The sequence below is a fragment of the Gavialis gangeticus genome, unplaced genomic scaffold, assembly GCF_001723915.1.
Source record: "Gavialis gangeticus isolate Ggan-Ray unplaced genomic scaffold, GavGan_comp1, whole genome shotgun sequence".
NCBI classification, from domain to species: domain Eukaryota; kingdom Metazoa; phylum Chordata; order Crocodylia; family Gavialidae; genus Gavialis; species Gavialis gangeticus.
In genome coordinates, this window is record NW_017728994.1 from 60,176,300 (window position 1) to 60,198,426 (window position 22,127).

The 22,127-nt window shown below is 40.0% G+C and overlaps 1 protein-coding gene across 1 annotated transcript in view; it reads right to left on the minus strand.

Moving 5' to 3' along the window:
- Nucleotides 1-22,127, minus strand: part of PDZD8 (PDZ domain containing 8) — a 127,162-nt gene that overhangs the window by 84,934 nt on the left and 20,101 nt on the right. Inside the window, exon 5 of the mRNA XM_019502167.1 lies at nt 1,778-1,900. Within this exon, the coding sequence (XP_019357712.1) occupies nt 1,778-1,900 (123 nt within the window). The remainder of the gene's footprint in view (nt 1-1,777; nt 1,901-22,127) is intronic.

A 22,127-nucleotide genomic window follows, 5' to 3' on the forward strand; every position in this document is an offset into this window, starting at 1 on the left:
TTTCACATGCCAGTGTTATTTGCTACTGTGTTTTTTCATTTAGAGTTATTTTGTCAAGTTGTCCATCCCTGAATCATGCATTTCAGTTATTTTACCTATGACATATATTCCAATATTATAGGAGCTAAACATTTAAACCTCTTTACTTTACAAATAAGAAGTTCCGTAAATAAATATTCAAGGGCAGATCTAGAGGAGCTGCAATGACACAGCTACATCCCCCGTTTTGGACTAGGCCCTGCTACTGGCGCCCCCGAGGAATTTGAAAGAGTCCCCAAAGCAGAAAACAATCCCCTCTTCTGCTCCATTCTCAGTCACTTCCCCTCCCTTTCTCTCCATCCCCTGACCTGCCGTCTTGGGGCCAGGGGTATTTTCAGAGCTGTTCCTGCTCACTCCAGCTGAGCTGCATGGGGGCTGGGCTCACCTAGGGCAGCAACAGCTTCCTGTGCCTGCTCCTGCGGGGACTGGCACTGTGAAGCAACCCACTCCCTCCCTATTGCTGCTGCCACTGTTTCCCAGCTAAGCCCACCCCTCGCACTGCCTAGCTGGAGCAGGCAGGAGCAGCTCTTAAGAAGTGGGGGAATGCTTACCTGCTCTGGGAACTTTAAAAAGTCCCTAGAGGCTCCTGCAGCACAGTCTGCCTGCGCTGGGGTAGGCGGCTTGGAGCAAGCCTGCAGCCACCTCTCCAGTGTGGGTGGCTTGCTTCTGCATCCCCCTTTGCCACCCCTGTGCGTGTTAGTTTACAAAATCTATTTGACAACAAAATTAGAAGGGATTATTTTTCCTATAATAAAAATCTAAATTCATATAGTTTAAGAATAAAATGTTTATACAGTTTGATAGACAAATCATCTGGAGAGTTTGAGACCTCAAGAAAATAAAGATGATTATACAAGTTGTCTGTCAAGACTTATTTCCTCGCACAGTTCTTAGAGAAAACACTCCAGAGTAAGCTATGTTCCCCCCCCAAACACTGGCTAGATTTCTCTGTCCTTACACAAATATTTTATTTCATGCAGTGATAAGACTTCTAAGATTATACTGTACTGGCAAAATTAAGTCTTCACACTAATTAATTACATTGCTAAAAGGTACGTCTGCCTACTACTGCTTTTTCATCAAGGTTTTGGGTCCTTTGTTTCCTCTGTTTAAAAAAAAGTTTACTTTTTTTGTTACATTTCTTTCAAAAGGGGATACTAAGATTCATTCCTTAAGTTCAAAAGCCAAAAAACCCAAAACAAACAAAGCCCAACACTTATCTGGATTTAAGATCATGACAGTCCTCTTAGCATCCAGTTTTCTATAGCTTGCAAGTAAGGAAAAATTCCATTGGTTTGCAAACTATTATCCCAACATTTTTACCAATTAAGTCTTGCATCCAATTCTTACTGATATGGAAAACCACCTAAATATTACTTATCTATCACTGCAGCCAGTGGGAAGAAGTTTAAAAATCATTTGAACTTTATGCAATTATATGTCTCAGAGGCTTCGTAACGAGGATAACAACATTCCACGTTCAAAGGAAATTTAAGAAATGCAAAGATCATTCAGTGGTTGGCCATGTTCAATTCCAGATAATGGTGCAATAAAAAGAGATCTTCTACTAAAATCATTCCCCCTCACATTTTGGAACAGAGATTGAGAGCCATATGAAAGGAAGTGAATTATATTCCTGAATCGTAAGACTCGATTAAGGTTTGTTCTTATATCATGTACTCAGAAATCAGCAACAGCTTGTTAGTCTAGAAAGACAACCAAAGAGACCTGGTCATACCTGGTACATTCTATTAATGTAACTTTAAGTCGGCCTTCTGTCAGTGGAAAATCTTGTATGCTGAGATCCCGATCTTCATACTCTTCAGGTGACATTACTTGAAATGGAAAAAATGGCTTGAACCTGACAAAATAAAATATAAGAACTCTCAATTTTTTTTGCAATATCGTATCTTAGATGGTACAAAACACACAATTGAGACGGAAGGCACAAAGAACGCACATGTGTATGCACACACACACTTTGTCTCTCTCTCTCTCTAATAGGGCAACAGTGTTTGTTGAAATAAAAACACCTTACTAAGAACTTGACTAAAAGTTTGACAACCAAAAAAAGCCCTTTGGAGCTAGTGTAAGTTAGCTCCTGCAGAAGAAGCCAAAGACTGTTTTAACAGCAGAAATATGAATGTTTCACTTCATTTTGATCATTTAAATGGCATAAGCAACAGGGCAACTAATTTTGAAAATAAAGGAAGCTTATCAGTTCACATGATAAATTTTTATATTACCAGTGTATTTTATTTGAGAATGTCTTATTGCAGTCATTATCTTTTGAAAAGCTTAGTATAAATTTGCAACTTATTTAAAAAAAATCAGTGGATTTAGCTGATGAAGGAGAAAAAAACCTGCAGAAAAGTATTTAAACACCATGGCATAAGTTTTCATATATTAAGATACTGATACACTTAGAAAGCTGGGACCTGACAAACAAGATACTATTAGTATCATTATGCAGATTCATACTCTATTTTTCAGGCTGAAGCTTGGCATCATTTGAAAGGACCATCTTTAGAGTGCTGTTTGACTAAGAGATCAATGTAAAAATAAAACCAAATATTAAACCACCTTCCTCTGCCTGTCATGTGCAGATTCTGTATCTCTCCATCTGCATTTTAATTCCTTTTTCTTCTTTTTTTTCCTCTTTAAGACTGATAAAGAAAAGGAGAAGCAGATTTCCCCCATTTGCAGGACATGCTCTATTAAATGAATTAAAAACAGAAACATCAGGGGCTTGGTAAAAACCATTGCACTGTCACTCTGACAGTCTATTTATATTCTTAAGTGATCCTACCTTAGATCCCATTTGTAGTCAACCTATTTTTATAATAATATTTTGGAAACATTTGTTGAATGTTTAATTTACATGCAAGAACTTTCGGTTTTTCTTTACTGACTGTATGTTCATTTCCCACTGTTTTTTGTCCCCATTCTGTGTAATCTGTGTCAGTGTATTTTTAGTTATCAGCTTTGTTTGGAGTACTTGTTAACTGAAAAATATGAACATCCCTGTGTGTGGAACACATTTGGTATGTCATCAGAATGAACAGACATCTTTCATGAACACTGTTTGACCACTGGAGTCAACTGCTTATCACATTCTGGAGAACACAGTGTATACAGGAAGCAGTCATATGCATCTCAAGTGACTTTTCTTTTACTTGAAAATAAATAATAAAATCCCCTTTCACTGATGACACAGCCATTAAGAGGAAGCAAAACCTTCTGACTTGAGACCCTTTAATTTTCATCCTACCTTCCACATATTCTCATTCAGAATAGTATGCCCTAAATCATGCCTCAATGCCCCAACACACCATTTTTTTCTGTTCTTGTGAATAAACAAGCCTTAACACTCCAGTTATTTTATCAAAAACCAATTTAATTCCTTACTCTATCCAGAAGTCAGTTTTTTCCTCTTGACTGTTTGGGGTACGGGTGGGGTGGAAACCCTAAACCTTGTTTTAGAGTAGTTTTAAGAACTAAACTCTCAGAGTACTCCATTTCTAAAAATGTAATTGCCAGAAAGAGGTAGTAACAGTGTTTTTAAAAATAAGTCCCACATCTAAAGCCTCCTTGCCTGCCCTCCCACCCCACTTTATAACAAGATAAGAATATGAAGCAGAAAGAAAGCTTAACATTTTTACTAGCTGAACCTTTAAGTCCCAAGTGCAGATCTCACCTAGCTTAAGTCTGGTTTGTTATTTCACCCTTAATTCTACTTCAATGTCTTAAAACTTGAGACAAACTACTCACCCTTTTCATTTTGTATTAAAAACAGAATGATCATAGTTTTAAATTAAAAAAAATCTGTGAGCTAATGAATTTCCTTGCCTTGCACATACCATCCAGAGGTCTTGATAAAGGACCAGGACCCATCCGTGCAAGGACTGTGCGAAGAAAACAGAGACAGTCCTTGCTCCAAAGAACTAACAAATTTAGTGCAACTGACTGCATTGGGTCTGCATTATGAGTTTTTTTTTCTTTTAAAACTGTGCCTTCAATTCACGCTTTGTTAGCTTAAAATGATTTGTTTCTGCAGCTAAAATGAAGAATGCTGTCAAATTCTGAGTAAGCAAATACTTTTAGGCTTAGGATCTTCCAGTGTGTGTATTAGCTTCATTTCCAACAGAATGAATGCGAATAAATACTGAAACGGAATAAACTTTTCCTATTAAATTCTAGTTCAGGGGCGGGCAATTATTTTGGGCAGAGGGCCGCTTTACTGAGTTTTGTCAAGCTAGCTTCTTCTAACCTCCATACACAGACCCTCTATAATATAAGCCTGCAACAGATTTCAGTGTCCAATTATTCCCTTTCCTCTAACAGGAAAATCCTTCAGGCCATTCCATTCTTAGAAGGCACACAGACCCCCAACAACAGTTGCTGCTTAGTGGCAGCATTGCCTGTAGTGAGGAATGCTCTCCTATAGGAGCTGTCATTATTTGACCAAACAGGATTGCTAGAAAACAATACAAGATGCTCTCCATTTCCAGCCAGAGGCCAGGTTTCCTACTTCCATGCCTCTGCAACAGACAAGCTTAGGAACAATCTTTATATTACAGAACAAAAGCTTTGCCAAAAATGCAGCTGCAATACATGTGGTGTTTTAGTCAAAAGGCTATCTTAATATTAATATGCTTTACAAGACTTGGTCAACAGATCCAAGTTCTATTTCCAGCTTTACAACAGATTTCTTGTTAACTTAGTGATTTAAGATCTCAATGTACCCAATGCCTATTCCCCCCTGCCACCCCCTTTAAGGAAGGGACAATTTCAGTAGTATAACTGCCTTCAGTTGGATTTAAAATTAGATTTAGGCCACCTGCTTTTATTAAAACTTCATATTGAATACAAACATGAGCAGATCCAGGAACCTGTAAAAACAGGGTATGGAAGCAGTGGCCAATGCTGCAAGAATGACTGCACTCTTGCTCCCCCCGCCTCCCCAGTCAACTGGGGCAGGATGCAGGAACAGCAGCCAGGGACTTCTGTTAAATCCAGAAGCAGTTAAGATTTCTACATCCCTCCATCATCCCACACACTCTCAAGTTCCTCTTCCCTTCCTCTCTGTGTTGAGGAGCATGTCCCCTTGCTCCCCCCTCCCCCCCACCATGCTACACTTCTCCTGTCCACCACTGCTGCCAACCCTGGCTGACCCAGAGGCAGGAAGAACTCCCCAGCTGTTCCTGCCCAGCTCCAGCCAATCTACACGGGGAGCTGGGCTCGGCCAGGGACAGCAGCAGTTGGTAGACTTCCTCCTCCCTGAGCTTGCTTCTAGGGAAACTAGGCAGGGAAAAGGAACCCATGCTTCTGTTACTGCTGTCCCCAGCTGAGCTAGTCTTCCCAAGCAGCCCAGCTGGAATGGGCCAGAAATGAATGTGGAGCTTCCCCTACCCCCAAGTCAGCCCGGGACAGCAGCAGGCAGGAAAAGCAGGGAGATGTGAGGGTAGATGTGTTGCTGAGGATGGAAGGGAAAGGCTGGGGGTGGGAAAAACACTTTGGGGACTTGAGAGTCCCTGGATGCTGCTCCTGTAGTCTGAAAGACAGTGAAGCCATGCTGCTGCACCTCCTCTGGATCTGCCCCGAATCTAAATCCTACCCATTTTACTGACCTACAGAGATCCTGATACACAGGAACACTATAGTACACTGCTTCATCTTGCTTTCTTCCTTTAAGAGGTGCAATTAATTCTTCTAGCCTTCTCCTCCCCAAAACAGAACTATGCAATATGGTTTCTTCTCTTTACACATGAAGACTATAGCTAAAACCTGATGCTTTTGAAGGGTTTCTATATGCATCTCCCTCCCAAGATGTGCACCATAAAAGCTTGTCCATATTAATTACTATGACCACTGCTCCTGCTTCTATGTAGATTCCAGTCTATCAAAACCCATATCCAAGACATTATATATGCAAGGTCACTTCAAATGCAGTCTGTGCACTGCAACAAAATTGCATCTCTGTTTACCCTCTACATGTGCTTTCTCTGAGGTCTAGAACAAGTACCCGATACCATAGACAAGCTCCACTCCTCACTCTTTAATTTAAAAATAAAAACAAACCTTCTAAAGCCCATCCATTCTTTGAAACACGCTGTCCCCGACGGGCCTTCTCCCGTCACTCCTGGGAGCTCTGCCCTCCTGGCCGTTGGCTACTCCCTGCCCGGACCTGTTTGTTACCGTGGTTGTTTGTCCTCCCGCGTTGCCAAGCCCGCTCTCGCCTGCCATGACTTGTTGTTCCCCCAGTGAGGCGGGACTAGTTCACAGGTCCCTCGGTGGCCTGGGCTTGGCCCGCCGGTTGCACACGGGGCTCCGCCACCCCTACACCCCGGCCTCACGCCACCTATGGGCTCCACTTCCCCGTGCCCGCTCAGTGTTGGTTCTGCAGGCTTCTAACACGGCTCTCGTCTTCGATCCCCAAAATCCGTGGGATACTTCTACCCAAATGTCGACCACTTCACACCAGCCTGCACCGGTGTCTCAGCTGCAACCTCTATAGACCCCACACCACAAGCCCTTCACCCTGTGCACCCCGTGTGACACTCCCCCACTTGGGGGTTCTGACGTCCTAACTACCTCACTGACCCTCCACCAGATCCCTATTAGCATGGACGGGGGGGGGAGGGGCTCCCTTCAGTTGCTCTCTAGTTGCCCCGCTCGCGTTCCTTAATCGACGTCCTCTGGTCTTGGCAGCAATCCCACCCCGATCTCCGTCCAGCCAGGTGGTCCTTGGTCTTTTGCCCCTCTTCGGCATAGCCAGCACCCACCATCTCGGCACTTACTTCGGGGTCCTCTGAATCCTCCTGGGTTGTCCTGATCTTCCGTCGCTCACCCGATCCGTCGCTTCTGTGTCGACCCGCCGGTGTCCCAGTCGTCGGGCTTCCCTTCTTGGCCACTGCTCCCTCCGGCATGCTGGCTCTTTGTTGCCTGTCCCGTGGAGCCCGCACAGTCACTGGCCCTGACAGCAGTCTGGCCTCCAGGCTATCCGCTGCCTCCGGAGCGGCGACCGCCATTTTTAAATCTGCTGGCCAGCATCTGACGCCGCCATCAGCTGCTGGCCGCAGCTGTACGAAGAGGAGGCTAACAAGCCACGCTGGTTCTCCCTCCGGCTCTGCATCTCTCCCATTATGGGCTTCAGGTAAGTGTCCCTTGTTACCTCGGCCCCCGGGACACACACTACATTATATATTTAATACGCTGTGGGTGCATGTACACGTGTGCTTTACTGCAGAGCAGACTACCTAGTTCAGGGGTGGGCAATTATTTTGGGCAGAGGGCCGCTTACTGAGTTTTGGCAAGCCATTGAGGACCGCATGATAGGCAGCCAGGGGGAGATAAATATTAATGTTCTGAACTTTTTAGGGGTACCATGGGCCAGACAGAATGGCCTGGTGGGCCACATCTGGCCCCCAGGCTGCATTTTGCCCACTCCCAACCCAGTTGCACAGTAAAGTGTCACCACATACACATGCTTTCATATTATGGTGCAGTAAATGAACTGAGTAACTGACCATGATGAAATACATGTGAAGTTGGTGACCACAGGTGTAAATTGCACCCAGTCACTCCAGGCAGCAGGGGGCCAGACTCCTGCCTGCCATCCAACCATTCAGCTCCGCAATTTCAGCGCTTGTGCTCCAGCCATTGCCCAACACCACCACCCCAGAGCCCTAGAGCTGACTTCTCCCCGCCCCCAACCCCCAACTCTGCTGCCAGCTCAGACCTCCTTTCTGTCCCAGATGCACATGTAGATGCTATGCCTGGGAGCAGTGTTCTTGGGATCTAAGTGCTCCTGAGTTTATTGTGTTCCATTAATTGCGTGTGTAGATGTACCCAGTGTGTCACTGTACTAAAATGAAAAGAACTGCCATTTCCTGGATCAGATTATAGGTCCATCTAGCCCAGTATCCTGTCTCACATGGTGACTTCAAGACTGAGGGAAAAAGAATGTCCAAAACATTAAGATAATTGAATTAAATTAGAAAAATCAAGGCAGTATAACATGTATCCTGTACTTTTATAGTTCATGTCAGTAGCTGTCAACCAAGGTGCTTTCAAGGGTGCCATGGAGCCAACACTGGTACTGCTACGGCTGGGTGAAACTGTCTGGCATGCCTTTTTCCAGGAGGGGCATACATAACCAGTTTATCATAAACCTAATGTGCCTGCTTGCGTCTCAGCTGCTTCCTGGTCTAGTTCCACATGCTCCTCCTGTAAACTGGCATGCTGGGCAGAGCAGCAGACTGCACATAAAGTAGGTAACCTGAGACGTGGAATAGTGGTTCTCAACTGGGGTGCTGCCAAATTCAGAAAAGTTATGTAGAAGCACCTCGAGTCTAAAAAGGTTCAGCATCACTGGTTTATGCTAATGCTTAGACTTCACTGAGGAAAACAGACATAAGAAATATAGGAATATCATCACAGCAACAAATCTTAACATGAGGAATTCACTGACTCTGTATCTTATGCTCACAGTTTACTGGCTTCTGGCATTTAACCACCCTTAGGAAAAGAATGAGAGATATATTTCTAACAGCCTGAAAGACGAAGCAAAAGGAATATAATGTGGGAAGTGTGTGGGGAAGGATTTTTGCTTGTTGGCTCATCTTTAAGCAGTTACAGACAAAGGGCCTATCTATGCTGGTTCTGAAATTATGCTAGAAAATACCATGGTGAAGTACTGCAGGTCTGCTCTGAGCACTACAGTCGGGGGGGGGAAAAAAAAAAAAAAGAAAGAAAACGTAGCTGGTGTTTGGCATGCACCCAATGCAACCCTCTAGTGCTCTGCCTCAGGTGCGCTTGCTGGAATTCATTCAGAACTGCTCTAACTGTGGCTGTATTACATTTTTTGGAGCTGCAGCATGGGTGGAATGGGTGTGCTTCACTGCAGCACTTCCTAACATGGGATGGAGGTGGTAAGGGTATGTCCCAAAAGGTCTAAAACTTAAGTCTTGGAAGTTTAGGACTTTTACTTCAGAAAAAGCAGACAGATCATGGACAACTGGAAGATCTCTCAAATGCAAAGTGAAATCAGAATTTGAAGAGAAGCAATTTTTAATTACACTGCTCAAAACTGAGTTAAACCCTAAGAATCAATATTTCAGAACTGAAAGAAAAGCTCTCTGCAAAAGTTTCAGTACTCCTGATCTTTCCTTTTTTAGGCTCAAATAGTTCCTAATCTGTCTCCAGTTCTTCAAGGGTCTCAATCAAAATTGGGAAGAAAAGATTTGATAATCTTTTATCTAGTTTGTTTCAACTTAGTTCTCCTCCACTATTGCAAATATCTTTCCACATCAAAAAAAAACCAACTGCAAAAGCTGTTCTCTTATACTTTCAGTTAAATACTGAATTGTTTCCTGTCCTCTAATATACCTGTCAGACTGAGGAACAGAGAAAGTCAGTCTAACCTAGTATCAGAAGTACCATCTTGACTTGAACGCAAGACATGCCGCCCCCCCATTTAAACATGGAGGGGGTAAAGCCTTTTCTTAGATTTAAATACTGAGCTGAAGCAGGCGGGTGCTATGGCCATGGCTCTGGGACCAGGGGCGAAGCTGCAGTTTAATTATTAGGGGGTCATCTTAAACTCCTAGTTTGGGATTTGGATAAACATGGTAGCTCTTAGAACGTTAATAAGGGTTTTTTTAGACAACATACATTTATTTAAGCAAAACACGTTGTTAGCATAAATAGAATAAGATTGCTCTTACTTTTCTGAAGCAACTGAACAATCAATTTCAAATCCAAATGACAAAAGGCATTAAATAAAGTTTTAAAAATACACTGAACAGTTACTGTGCCTCCTTAAAAACAAATCAACATTTCTTCCCAAGCTGAGCTACAAACAACATCAATGTGTGTGTGTGTAAAATTCAAGCAGAACATTATTAAAAAATCCTTATTAAATTGGGAAAGAAAGGAGCATTGCAGTTTGAGGCAAAGAACATATTTAGAGGCAAACTCATCCAATCAGTCTGCACAAGTAAGCTCTGTGAGAACACATTAAGAATTACTTTTACAGTGTAAACAAGCCCTTGAATAGGAATAATTCATTTCAAATACAGCAACAGAGAAAACAAGCAACAAAATTATGTTAACATAACAGTGACAGTCAGATGATTAGACCAAGGAAGAATTAGACATAAGTACTCTTTGAGTGTAACTAATTAAAGATACTACTCTTAAAACAGCCTTAGACTCAGATCTTTTGTCTATAAAACCAAAAAAAAGTACTGAATAAATTTATTCAAGCCTTCTCTCTAAAACTGGTTAGCATAAAGAAAACTTCATAATATATATATTCTGCATCTCACTATGCCGATAAAACCATGAATGGTGGCAACTTCAGCACATTTTGACTCTCTAGTTTTATCTTTAACTTCACAGATAACCATCTCCTAAATTAAATTTGAAAAACAAACACAGCTTGGCACTTCCATTTTGGGGATAGTCATAGGGAACTCCTCCTGACCTCTTTTTTTTTTCTTTTTTTAATTTGGGATGAATCCTCTCCATCTAATTAGAATGCAGTTGTAGTTAACGCTTACATTTAAAAGTGTGTCTGACCCAAATTAACATTAGCGTATTAGCTACTATACAGCAATTGTATTGTTGGCTTTAAGCCAGATTTTTTGTACCAAACAGGAATAGTCTTTTATACCTTAGTTTAATCTAATTAGCCTGTTAGCTAAAACGAACTGCTGCCACCAGTATCTACTTAGCAGTCATGTTTTCAGTAGCATCAGGAAACAAGGAGGAAAGGAAGCTCCGTTTAGCTAAAGACAAACAACGACTTACTTCACTCTTTTTAGTGCAACGATATCCAGAATCATGGGCAAAAATACTAGAGGGACAAACTCCAGAATATCTAAGCAATCCAGCAAAATAATTAGACTGCTTTGAGAAAAACCAATCCTTTTTCAATGCAAAAGAAAGGTTAGAATTTTGTAGACTAAGTCAGCTTCAGGTGAAAGGTGAGAGCAGGATCACATAACAATAAGTTTTCAGAAAAGAAGAAAGAGTTTTAAATTATTCAGCTGTTTGGCTGAGGAAATGTAACGAAAGATGTCTAAAATCATTACTTGGATTTCGGCTTACCACTCGAGTTATATAACTTCCAGCATTCTATTACTGTCATTAAAAAGATTAGCTGGTGTTAGGTTCATTAATTTCCAGTAAAAGTAACATATTCATTTTAGAACACAAAATATATTAACTTAATATTTTATATTATAATGCCCCTGCTTGAAGTCTTTAAAATTTAACAGGACAGGTAAACTAGCACACAAAAGTACAATAATACGTAATGTGCACAGATTTAAATGTTTAGGGAAAAGAATTATTTTGTGAGGAGTTTGTAGAAGATATTTACTTCAAACCATATTTACTAACACATAAGAAAGCAAAAACAAAGCATCTTTCAGGGCTAAACTACATTTAATAAAATATGATTATTTAACTATTAAGTGAACCCCCCCACTCCCCAAAGATTCTGATTACTATGTCATGCTTGAAAGAATAAATTCTACACTTCAATTCTGGGGATACAGATAAAAAGCAGTCTTTATTTTCCCATTTAAATACTACTTTTTTGGTTTCAATACAAAACTGTAATTCAGATTTTTCATAAATCTGAATTTAAAAATTAGTTACAGCTAACAAACCCAATTCTTAACTGGCTGGAAAAACAACAACAAAGCGTCCTAGAAGGCATTAAGTTCAAATTCTCTGGCATTTTGTCAGCTACATGAAAAAACTGCTTAACAAGTTACATAATCCTGTTAATAACATGTTTAAAAATGTGTCAGAAGCTGATAAATGTAGCGGATCAGCTGTACCATGATATGTTGCGGCACAGCTGATCCGCTTCATTAGATGCAACACACCCAGCCCTACGTCCCACCCTTGATGGCACAGAACAAGGGGCGATGCAATTTCCCTGCTTTTGCTGCCCAGGCAGACCCTTCCCCCCACCACCTCAAAGACAGTAGGGCCTTCATGTTAGTGTGTGGATTTTCTAGATTTTATGAAAAAAAAAACACGCAAATCTGTTTCTGACCTTTTTAGTATTCTACCCACCACATCATGGATTTTATTCTCTTACCAATATGTGGGAAGTTCATATGCATAAATTCACAACATACTGAAGAGGCACATTTTAGTCAAAAATCACCACAAGGAGGAAGAAATTAGTATCTGTTTTTCTATGACGTTGTTCCAGATGCTCAGGTTACACTCTTCCCTATGACTAAGCAGTGAAACGTGAGCAACATGTGTGACGATAAGGACAGAACTTATCACAGAATCCTTCACAGGAGAATTTGTTAGAGTTCTTGTACATGGCGCCTGTCCAGATGCTGAAGGGGTTAAATTCATACAATCCCTACAGTACCACATCTACTCCACAGTAGCTCAAAATAACCACATCATTTTCAGTCTACACCTACACTTTCTAGGACAGGAGTGGTCTCCTGTGTGGATGTCACAAGGGGCATAGACAGCTTTAGTGCATGGCCCATGCAGACAGGAAGCAGAAAGCAAAGCAGCAGATACAGAGGGGGTACAAGGCTGGGAGCAGAAAGCAGAGCCCCAGATTGGACAGAAGAATGGGATCAAAATGGCACATAGGGAAGGTACAGGGCTCATTTGTGGCATGCTTGCCAAAAAGGTTGGCCCTCACTGCCCTAGAACAACTAGTGCTGTACCCAGAAACAGCAAGTCTAGCGGGGGACACTTTTCAGCATCCCTCCATCTTTAAGGTGTGTCAAACTGGGCATTCAAAATTACTAGTTCGTTCTGAATATCTGAGCATCGATCTACAGAGCCAGGTAAAACATGCACTAAATTTGGGGGGCTTCTTTGCAGATATCTAGAGCACCAGCTTCCCCTGTTTCTTTATCAGAAGTCATCACACAAATGGTAGAGTACCTTAAATATTTACTACTAGCTCAAGTGTTTCCGAGTGCTAAAATAAACAAGCTGCAAAATCCTGAAGTAGATGCACCAGCCCGATTTCTTAAATTTACACAGAGCTACTGGAAGTTGGAGAGCAGTGAGGGGCGGAGGGGGGCAGTGATTCTGTAGAAAGAGCAAAGTAAGTCTTTAGCTAAATGCAGCTTCCTTCCCTCGTTGTTTCCTGATGCTACTGAAAACATGACAGGTAAGTAGATACTTGTGGTAGCAGTCAGTTTCAGCAACTGGCTAATTAGATTGAAACGGAAGCCCTCCACCCACCTCAAGAACCACAGACCCCAGAAAAAATGTCTGAACGCCTGGCTGCCGGGAGACACTGTCCTCAGAACTATGCAAGACAGGCAAAGTTTTCTGCTGTTTGTTGCGCTTAAAATTGTAACTTGCTGTACTCAATCAATGCTCTCTTCCAAGAACAAACCAAGCCATTTCCATAACTTCAGCAGCACCACCTATGTTCTAACGCTAAGGTTAGGTATGAGCCGGTACAGACCCAGTCGCCTTCCAGCCACTTCATCCACTGCCACTGAAGCAGGCCCACCTCATCAGCCAACACCCCCACTGCACACTACATGGAAATGGATTACACGTGCCAGAGGTAGAGCCACCTTCACTGTGCATCCTGTGGACGTGAGGTACGTGGCAGCGGCAGCAGCTCTGGCTCAGCCCTGGGACATGCCACCCCCTACCCTGGGCTGGATCAGGCTCACAAGGAACCCTGGGGTCAAGATCCAGGGTAGGAGGTAAATTTGACACCCCTGACTTAGCATCTGGTTAAGATTTTCTGCAAACATATTTTTGCTGTCAGTGGGTACATGTACATGTTCTAGCCTAATACTACTGTGCAGTAGCGTATTAGCACGGGTTTTGCTCGGCACACTACTGTGCAACAGAATTAGGCTACCGCGCAGTTTGCATCTCGTGTACATGCACCCAATGTGTTCAGCTTAGCTGATGGAGGCTTTAACAGTTCATTTGTACATCTGACCACTATATGCTGTGGTTTGTATGAAGGAGATTTAACTCAGATTCATAGGTTGATGACAAAGCCCAGTACAGTTGCCTGAAGTTAAGTCCTAAATCCTGAAGGCTTTAAACTAATGTCACATTTTCCACTGGTCCCTGCATTAGTAAAGACTGACATGCTCAAAGAGCTCTGAGTCAAGAAAGCATTTATTGCATATTTATCTTCAAATACATGCTTAAAAAAGTTAAGCAGGTGCTTACATGTTTTCCTGGATTGGATCATGCTAGAGGGGTTTTCATTCATCTTTTCCTCTCTGTTTGCCTTTGAGGTGGGTTGGTCAATGTGGAATCAAAAGACTATGGTGATGGGCTACTGAGATAACAAAGGATGAGGCAGAGGGGAATAATTTCCCCAGGAGGAAGAGTAGCCTTGATAGAAGCACTCAAAAGAAAAAATAATTTGCTCTAGTCCCTGGAGGCTGAAAGACTGGACTAGGTGCGCCTGGTTCAATAAGTATGCCAGCAGACAGCTTTTAGCTGATCACTGAACAAATTATATATATATAAAATGCTACCTCTAGCCAGCTTGACTAGATGTAAACTCCTAAAATTAACATTTATCCAATGGAAGAGAAGGAGGTTTTTTCAGCCTACAGACAACATCATTTTGAAACAAAACATTAAGAGGCAACTTGAACACTACATATCACATACAACATGTTCACATTTTTTAAACATTATTTTTTAGGGCACTGAAAAAGAATAAACGCTGACTCAGATCATTCTCTAGCAAAAAGCTCTCTTATTTCTGCAGTATCGTTGTTCATAAGAAAGTCTCAAACCTTTAAACAATCCTGGAGAGATGTGTATATTAACTATATTTTAGGAACAAAAAAGCAATACTGCTAGAAAAAATGGCGAGAATGAGGCATAGTTGCTTATTACCAGACTCTGATCTTGACTCCTAATCCTCAATTTTCACCACCAATACTCTTTTGCTTCCCCAGGTCCACAAGATGAAAACCACCAGTATCCTTCACAGCAGCTTCTGCTAAGTCTAAGAGTTGACTGTATCTGCGAAATGCCTTTTTATTCTTGGACATAATGCAACAGTGGTAGGGGAATTGGCATATTTTTTAAAATGTACCATGGATACTACATTTCAGACTCCATAGTTTTCAATCCAACATCCTCCACAAGCAAATTCTGAGAAATGACACAGGTTGCATTAGTCCCACTGTTAGTAAAAAACACAATCAAACCCATTTTCCATCCGTCCATCCAGTCTTCTCGCCTTCAGTCACTTCAAACAAATAAACAAGATGTAGCAGTAATACTGTACAGATTCTTTAGCCCATTATCAGATTCATGCCCTAAAGACTTTTCAATATACTGCAAATAAACAAGTAAAATGGATGAGTCTATACTGGTCAATATGATGCAAAAAGTTGGTCTGATCCAGTCAGCACTGTGGGAATGCAGAGTAAATGGTCAAACTTAAGGTGAAAGAGTACAAAATCAGAAATTCAGGATACGTGATGATACAGCAACAGTCAGATCGTTCAACAGTATTACCATCAATCTGACTGCAAAAAGCGCAGATATTTGCAGATTTAATACTTTAATGTTTTCTCTAAATTGGTCTTTTACAGCCAAATAAAAATACGAATTTTTAGTTTTAAGAATAAAGTATTAATGCCTGCTTTGCTTCCCCTCTCCTATAATCCAACTAGTTCTATTAATGATTGTAGCACCTGTAACTTCATTAGTTTTTCTTATTTGAATTTAATTAACATACCACTTCGGGAGTTTGTCAGCAAGGATGTAAAACCATTAAGAACAATTAAAACTGGCGTACAGTCTTCAGCTTGGTTCTGCATTATACTTCCTCTACCTAATTCAGTGTCTTAAATAGCTATAAAATGACAGAGATCTGTCTAATCCAGCTCAATTACAGAGGCAGTTTAGATCATTCCATGAACTCTCTTGCTCTGCAGTCCCAAGACTCTGATGCTCAGTTTCTACCCCTTCTACAGTTACTTTTGCATGGGCTAATGAGCTTTCTGGTGCTTAGTCATTTGCTACACCATTCAGTTATGGAAAATATTAGTACAGTCAATCTATCAGGCTTATTTCAAGCCTTGTTTTACAACATGGCATTCTCTAATCAATATTCTCTTCAAAGCTCAAGGTGGACAGTTACACAGAGCAAGTGAATTCAATACCAGGCAGTTCAAGGATTTTACCTCTACGCACGCAGTAAATGAGATCCAAGGTACAAAATGCTTAAGCATTTCAAAATGACTACCTTGGCACTGAAACAAAACATGATACTCTGCTTAACTGTACTGCAAAGCCAGATCGGAATAGCTATACATACAGGCTACTTTCCTCCTGACTGCATATTCTTTAGAGAAATTATGTTAATAGTTAAAATTGAAAATAAATAAATAAATAAATAAATAAATAAATAAAATCACAAACTGGGACATTTCATAACATCAAGAATGGTAGGTAAGTACTGAACAGTACTGTACTTGTAGGTAATTACTGGAACTTACACTGATCTACTTCACTGATTTCATCAAAGATATGCAACTATTTCAAAGATTTGTCAAAGATATGCAAAAGTCTGCATGACATTGCATTGTAATGCACACCATCTCCACTGATGCCAGAACGCTGTTTTTAAGTATAAAAAAGTTAGAGATCACAGTATTATGACTAACACCTTGTTCCAAACTCCTTCACAAGATCTTCATAAGGTTTCCAAATTTTAAAAATTTCTCCCTAAATGGCTGATAAAACTTTAGTTGTGGAGCTATACCCTTGAAAATAATAATGAAGTGTTAGTGGGCACATCTACACATGCATTAATGTCCTTTAGTTAATGTGTATTAAATCTAGTACCTCTGGGCACTTTTACACGTTTCTCTGGTGGCTGGGGTGGAGGGGGGAGGGCAGCACTTTAATTTTTGCAGGGTCCTAAAAAGGTACATTGTTGCCACAGTTTCATGCGTTTAAAGGCGCAATGGGAAATGAGGAAACAGAAATCCTCCAGGTTCTGACAGTGCAAGAAATAAATCCCTGGTTGTCTCCTAGTAGGAAGTCCCTAGAAATAAAGCTCTGCTTTGTCCCTTTGCGGTTCTCAGTAATGTAAGCCCAACATTTCATGTCATTGTTAAACCACTGATTCATGAAACACGAATTTATGCTTTAAATCAGAAATATTTTTTGCTCGTCACTTTCTAAAAGGGAACGTTAGCCAAGGATTAAGAGTTTAACACTTCCAGACTGCTCCAAAACAGGATAAGAGACAGACGCTTTCAACACTGCAACTTTTAAATTTAGCATACAAATAAAATATGTATGTACTTTCACATCGCTTAAATACTTCCATTTTTCTCAAACTGTCCCATTCAGATACAAACCCAACTGACCAACTTTTTGTAGGCAAGTTCTTGTAATTCACTGCAGAAAAATACAGAAGGCAATAGCTCTGTTTCAACCGTCTCTTCTGCCAATTTGCAGCAGATGAGCATTTTGTTGAACACAGGTACAATTTGATAGCACATTGCTAAGGTTTTGATAATGAACTATAAATAGATTTTTAGCTCTGTGTAAAACCAATGCTTTATCAAATTACCAAAAATTCAAAAATGAGCATCTCCAGGTACCAATTTCCCAAATCCACACCTGCATCAAACACTATCTTTACTTTTCAGTAGAATTAATAGAGTCTCCAATTGTTCTATTTAAAATGGTAACCACAGAGAATGATGAAATGGCTGAAAAACAAGCAAGCATGAACATGAGTTGTGTACACAGAAGAGTGTTGGGTGACTTCAGGCAATCTCTGAAGGAATGTAGAATAAGCAGTTTACCATAGTAACCCAACAACATGAAAGGAGTAGCTACAATAATGAAACTGTCAGCATGAGACTAAGCTTCATGACGAGGGCACAGCATTCTGTTACACCACTATCACTGCTAAAACTCACTCCACTTGCTTTATAAAATATTAAAATGCAAGCAAAAAATTTGGTAAAATTTCCAAGACTTTCAGACTAAATGCCCTGTGTATTTGTACAAATACACACACACACACCTTTTGGCACAAAAATCTAAGCACTTCATTTCTGCATAAAGCTCACATTCTCTATTCTTACTGGAAGGAAGAGGGAGGTTCAGAACTGGATTCTCTCAAGGTTTCAAAAAGAAGTACTGGCTTACAGTCTGATGCCACATTTTGTACCTTGAGTTTCTCTCACTTAAAGGATACCTACTGCTTTTGCTTAATTAGCCTAATCATAAAAATTGATTTTGGTTTTCAAGATAAGATCAAGTTAGTTAAGATTTAAGTTCTAAAGGATTTACTTAAAGCTCTGAAAGTATGCAAATTGATGGACCAACTCTGAGCCATTAAAAGTTATTCAATACTTATAACATGTAAGTGTAACAAAATGTATTTGCTGGCTGTTAGCTAGGAAAACACAAGACTTTTTCAATATGTGAGAACTGAAAAGAGTAAATATTAAGGATCTCTTTTCACACCAATGTCACATTCAAAAATCCTAAGACCACCTAAACTTTACAATATTTCTTTCTAAACTCTCACCATTAAACTCACCTATACTAGGATTTTTGTTCCCACCATCCTTTAAAGTTACCAGTATATTTTTATTTCATATTCTACACCTCTGACCTCCTCCGTAGATTCCAAGCTACTGAAACTAACCACTTTCACTCGAATACAAAAAACTTCTCATACAAGATTTTTCCCCTCATACAGTTTAAGTCCCAAGAAAAACATTAGTATTTACTTAGCATTCACAAAGACCTCTACCCACCCATAAAACCAAATAACTTACTGGCACATGCTATGGGAGTGAATGATTGCTTATTTGAAGGACAGGACATTTTTAATGCCATTTTTCACCATTAAAATATAAAGGATAAGCAAAACAGGGAGAAGAGGTTTCACCCCTATTGTCTTTATCAAATTTATCAACATACATAAAAATTAAAACTTTCATTTTGACAAGAAATAGAATCGAGCGACGTCGGAGAAGCAGCGCAGCAGGGATTTTGAAGTAGACTAAGTAAGATTATTAGCATGCTGAAAGGGTGAAAAAAATATATTTTTAGTAAGCAAAAGACTGGCAGAGTTCCTTTTAGAATAATTATTCAATGCTACTGGGATTTGGTTTTGTTGTAATATTATTTATGCCTTTATGTAAATATCCATTTTATTTTTCTTCTTAAAAGTACAATAAAGTTACTTTCCCCTGAGCTGCAAACATAATCTTCCCAATGTGAAATGCTGCTGTCTGTGGATGACTCTTCTGCATCTGCTTAGCATAGCTTTGCCAAGCGACAGAAGGCTGCGTCTGGTCATTTTCATAGCTACTATTGAGAACCACGTGGACAGCACCAGAACTATCAGGAGTCCTGTTTGTGTCATGCTACCATCTCTAGCAACAACAGCAAAAGCAGCAAGCATTTGATTTTTCCACATGGGAAAAGGACTCAAAAATGGGAATGAAGAGAAAGTATGGGAATGGGAAGGGGATGAGGGGGAAGAAATAAGTGTCTCTTAAGCTACTAGAAACAGACTTTCAAATCTGTAGGAGGAAGCTGTTTTGCTAGAAACAAACAGATATAAAAATAGCAGATATAGAGCCAGAGATAGCAACATGGTAAAAATGTCTCCACATACTCTGTTTTTCCAGCAGAAGGGCAGCAGGTTTCTTAACAGGTTCCCACTCCCAGACGTTACTGATACTCCCAACATTATCTTTCAAAGGTAGGTCTTGTTAAGCGGGTGAGTCCGCTTGTTAATAAGCATCAGGAATGTTTTAAAGCCCCAGATTACTGTATTATTTTTGTCATTTCTATAGCAGGGAATCATCTTAAGACACAATATTCCTTACATTACTTTCTGGCTTATATTTCATGAAGGATCTGGAATCCATTTAAGGAAGTTATGTAAAAGTTTGGTAAACCATGAATTTCAAATAAGTTAGATTAAAGCTTCTGGCCACAATGACAAATGTTAAATGAAACTCTATATAATCGCTCCCATTATTTTGGAGTTTATTAAGTGCTCACTTTTGGAGTTTAGCTCTTAATAATGAAATGTTACCAGAATGCAGTCTTTTGTCAGGAATGTTTCTCCAAGATGGAGATACCACGTAACATTATTACAGCCCCCAATAGCTTGCTTTACAATAAAGCAAAGAATCTGAGAAGTTGTAAACTAACATTAAAAAAGCCATCATCTCTTACGTAACATAATGAAACACCCAATGTCCTTAAAATATACAGAACTCCATCACTGGTTTAGCTACACTAAGCAGATTAGGTATCTAAATGGATGAACTTGCAAGACCTTGAATGTGGAAACACAACTGCTGTCAGATTTTCAATAATACTGCAGTTAGATCAGGAGGGGGAAGGTAACTAAACAATTCCACTCAAAAGAAAAAACTTAGAGCTTCTTCATTCTAGCACAGCATGATTTAAACTGTCTACCGATGGGGCATAATGGAACCAAATATTAAGGCTGTGCATGTACAAGAGACCAGCACCGTTCTAGTCTAACAGTGTAAGTTTCTGATAATTTAGTTAAGACCAGCTGAGCCTGCTGCAAATTTGTGCACAAACAACAACTTAGTAGTTTTAAAATATTTCTACGTCAGCTTACATTTATCAGAAATCGGTTTGACCCATACCAGAATAAGTATTCATCCAAGGGTGTACACCAGGTTAACTAGATCATTTAAAATGAGTTCAAGTTTAAATGAGTAAAACTGTACTGTGTAGAGAAGGCTTCTGAGACTGGAAGGCCACCGAAACAGCATTCATTCTCGTGCAGTTAAAAGTAACAATGCAGACATGGTGGAAGAGAGAAGAATCTGGCTCAAATTTCATTCCTCTCTCTAACATACCTTGCTAGTGTTTCTATACACTGCTTAAATCTGTCATGACTATACATGCAGCAAATAATACACCTTCTCTCAAAGTGCTTTTCAATTTTGGTAACAAGTTGTAACTTCAAAAGGAAAAAGGTCAAGAGAGATTTAGAAGATTTAGATACTCGGAGCATTAAAGCATTAAAGCATTAAAGTGACAATTGGATGTAAAAAGACTTGTTTCTTTTTTCATTCCCGTGGCTCTAGCCACTAGGTAATTAGTCTCAGAGGTATAAGGTGTAACTCTGGTAGTGTTATCTAAAGCCATTTAGCACACAATTCTATATGCATTTTTCATCAGCTATTTTTAAATTCTGAAACTGAAATTAAACAACCATGGCACCTCTTTTAATATCTGTCAAAGACAGATGTACACTGTGATTCCCTCTAAAAAAGAAAATCAATATTATCTTGATTCAGTGAGCCAATTTCTTATCCTCATGTTTACATAGCTTAAGAACTGTATTAAAATTAAGTATAGGTACTTTCAGACCTTGTCTACATCTGACTGGGAAATCTTTCCTCTTTGCCCTACCACAGGTATTAGCTAGAGTGGAAGCTCAAGCAGCTGTCTATGTTTATCCCATCCCACCACGTGACCTAAAAATGTTCTGAGTAAAGCGAGGTAATAGTGACAAACACATCAATGCCATGTACGTGCTAACACTTCAATACTTGCTATCAATAGACCTACAATAATAGCATGAAATTTAAGTCTGGCACTTATGGCCAAACTAATGCTAAGGCTAAACTAATGACAAAGAAAAAGCAAAGAAAAGTTTAAACTTGCCTTATATTTTATATCATTCTAGTGTGGGTGACACTAGATAAGGCAAAGCCCTACTCCTGAACAACAAATATATCAAAACAAAAGTCTGGGGAAAATCTTGTATTGCAGCTTAAGACCCAAGAGAAACAAGCATTTTGGAAAGTTGAAATGAAAATAAATAAATAAAGCAAACAGAGTTTGTACGCATCTCTAACAGCAAACGAAGCGGTTTGTTCCCTCCTCTGCATTACCATTCTGTCTAGATGGGAAAGTTAGTGAGCAGTAAACTAGGATATAAATTTACAATGCACTAACCATTCTATACTAGTTCTCCCTATGAACACTTTCATTGCATTCCAAGTACTGTATTTACTCAATTATAAGATGAGGGT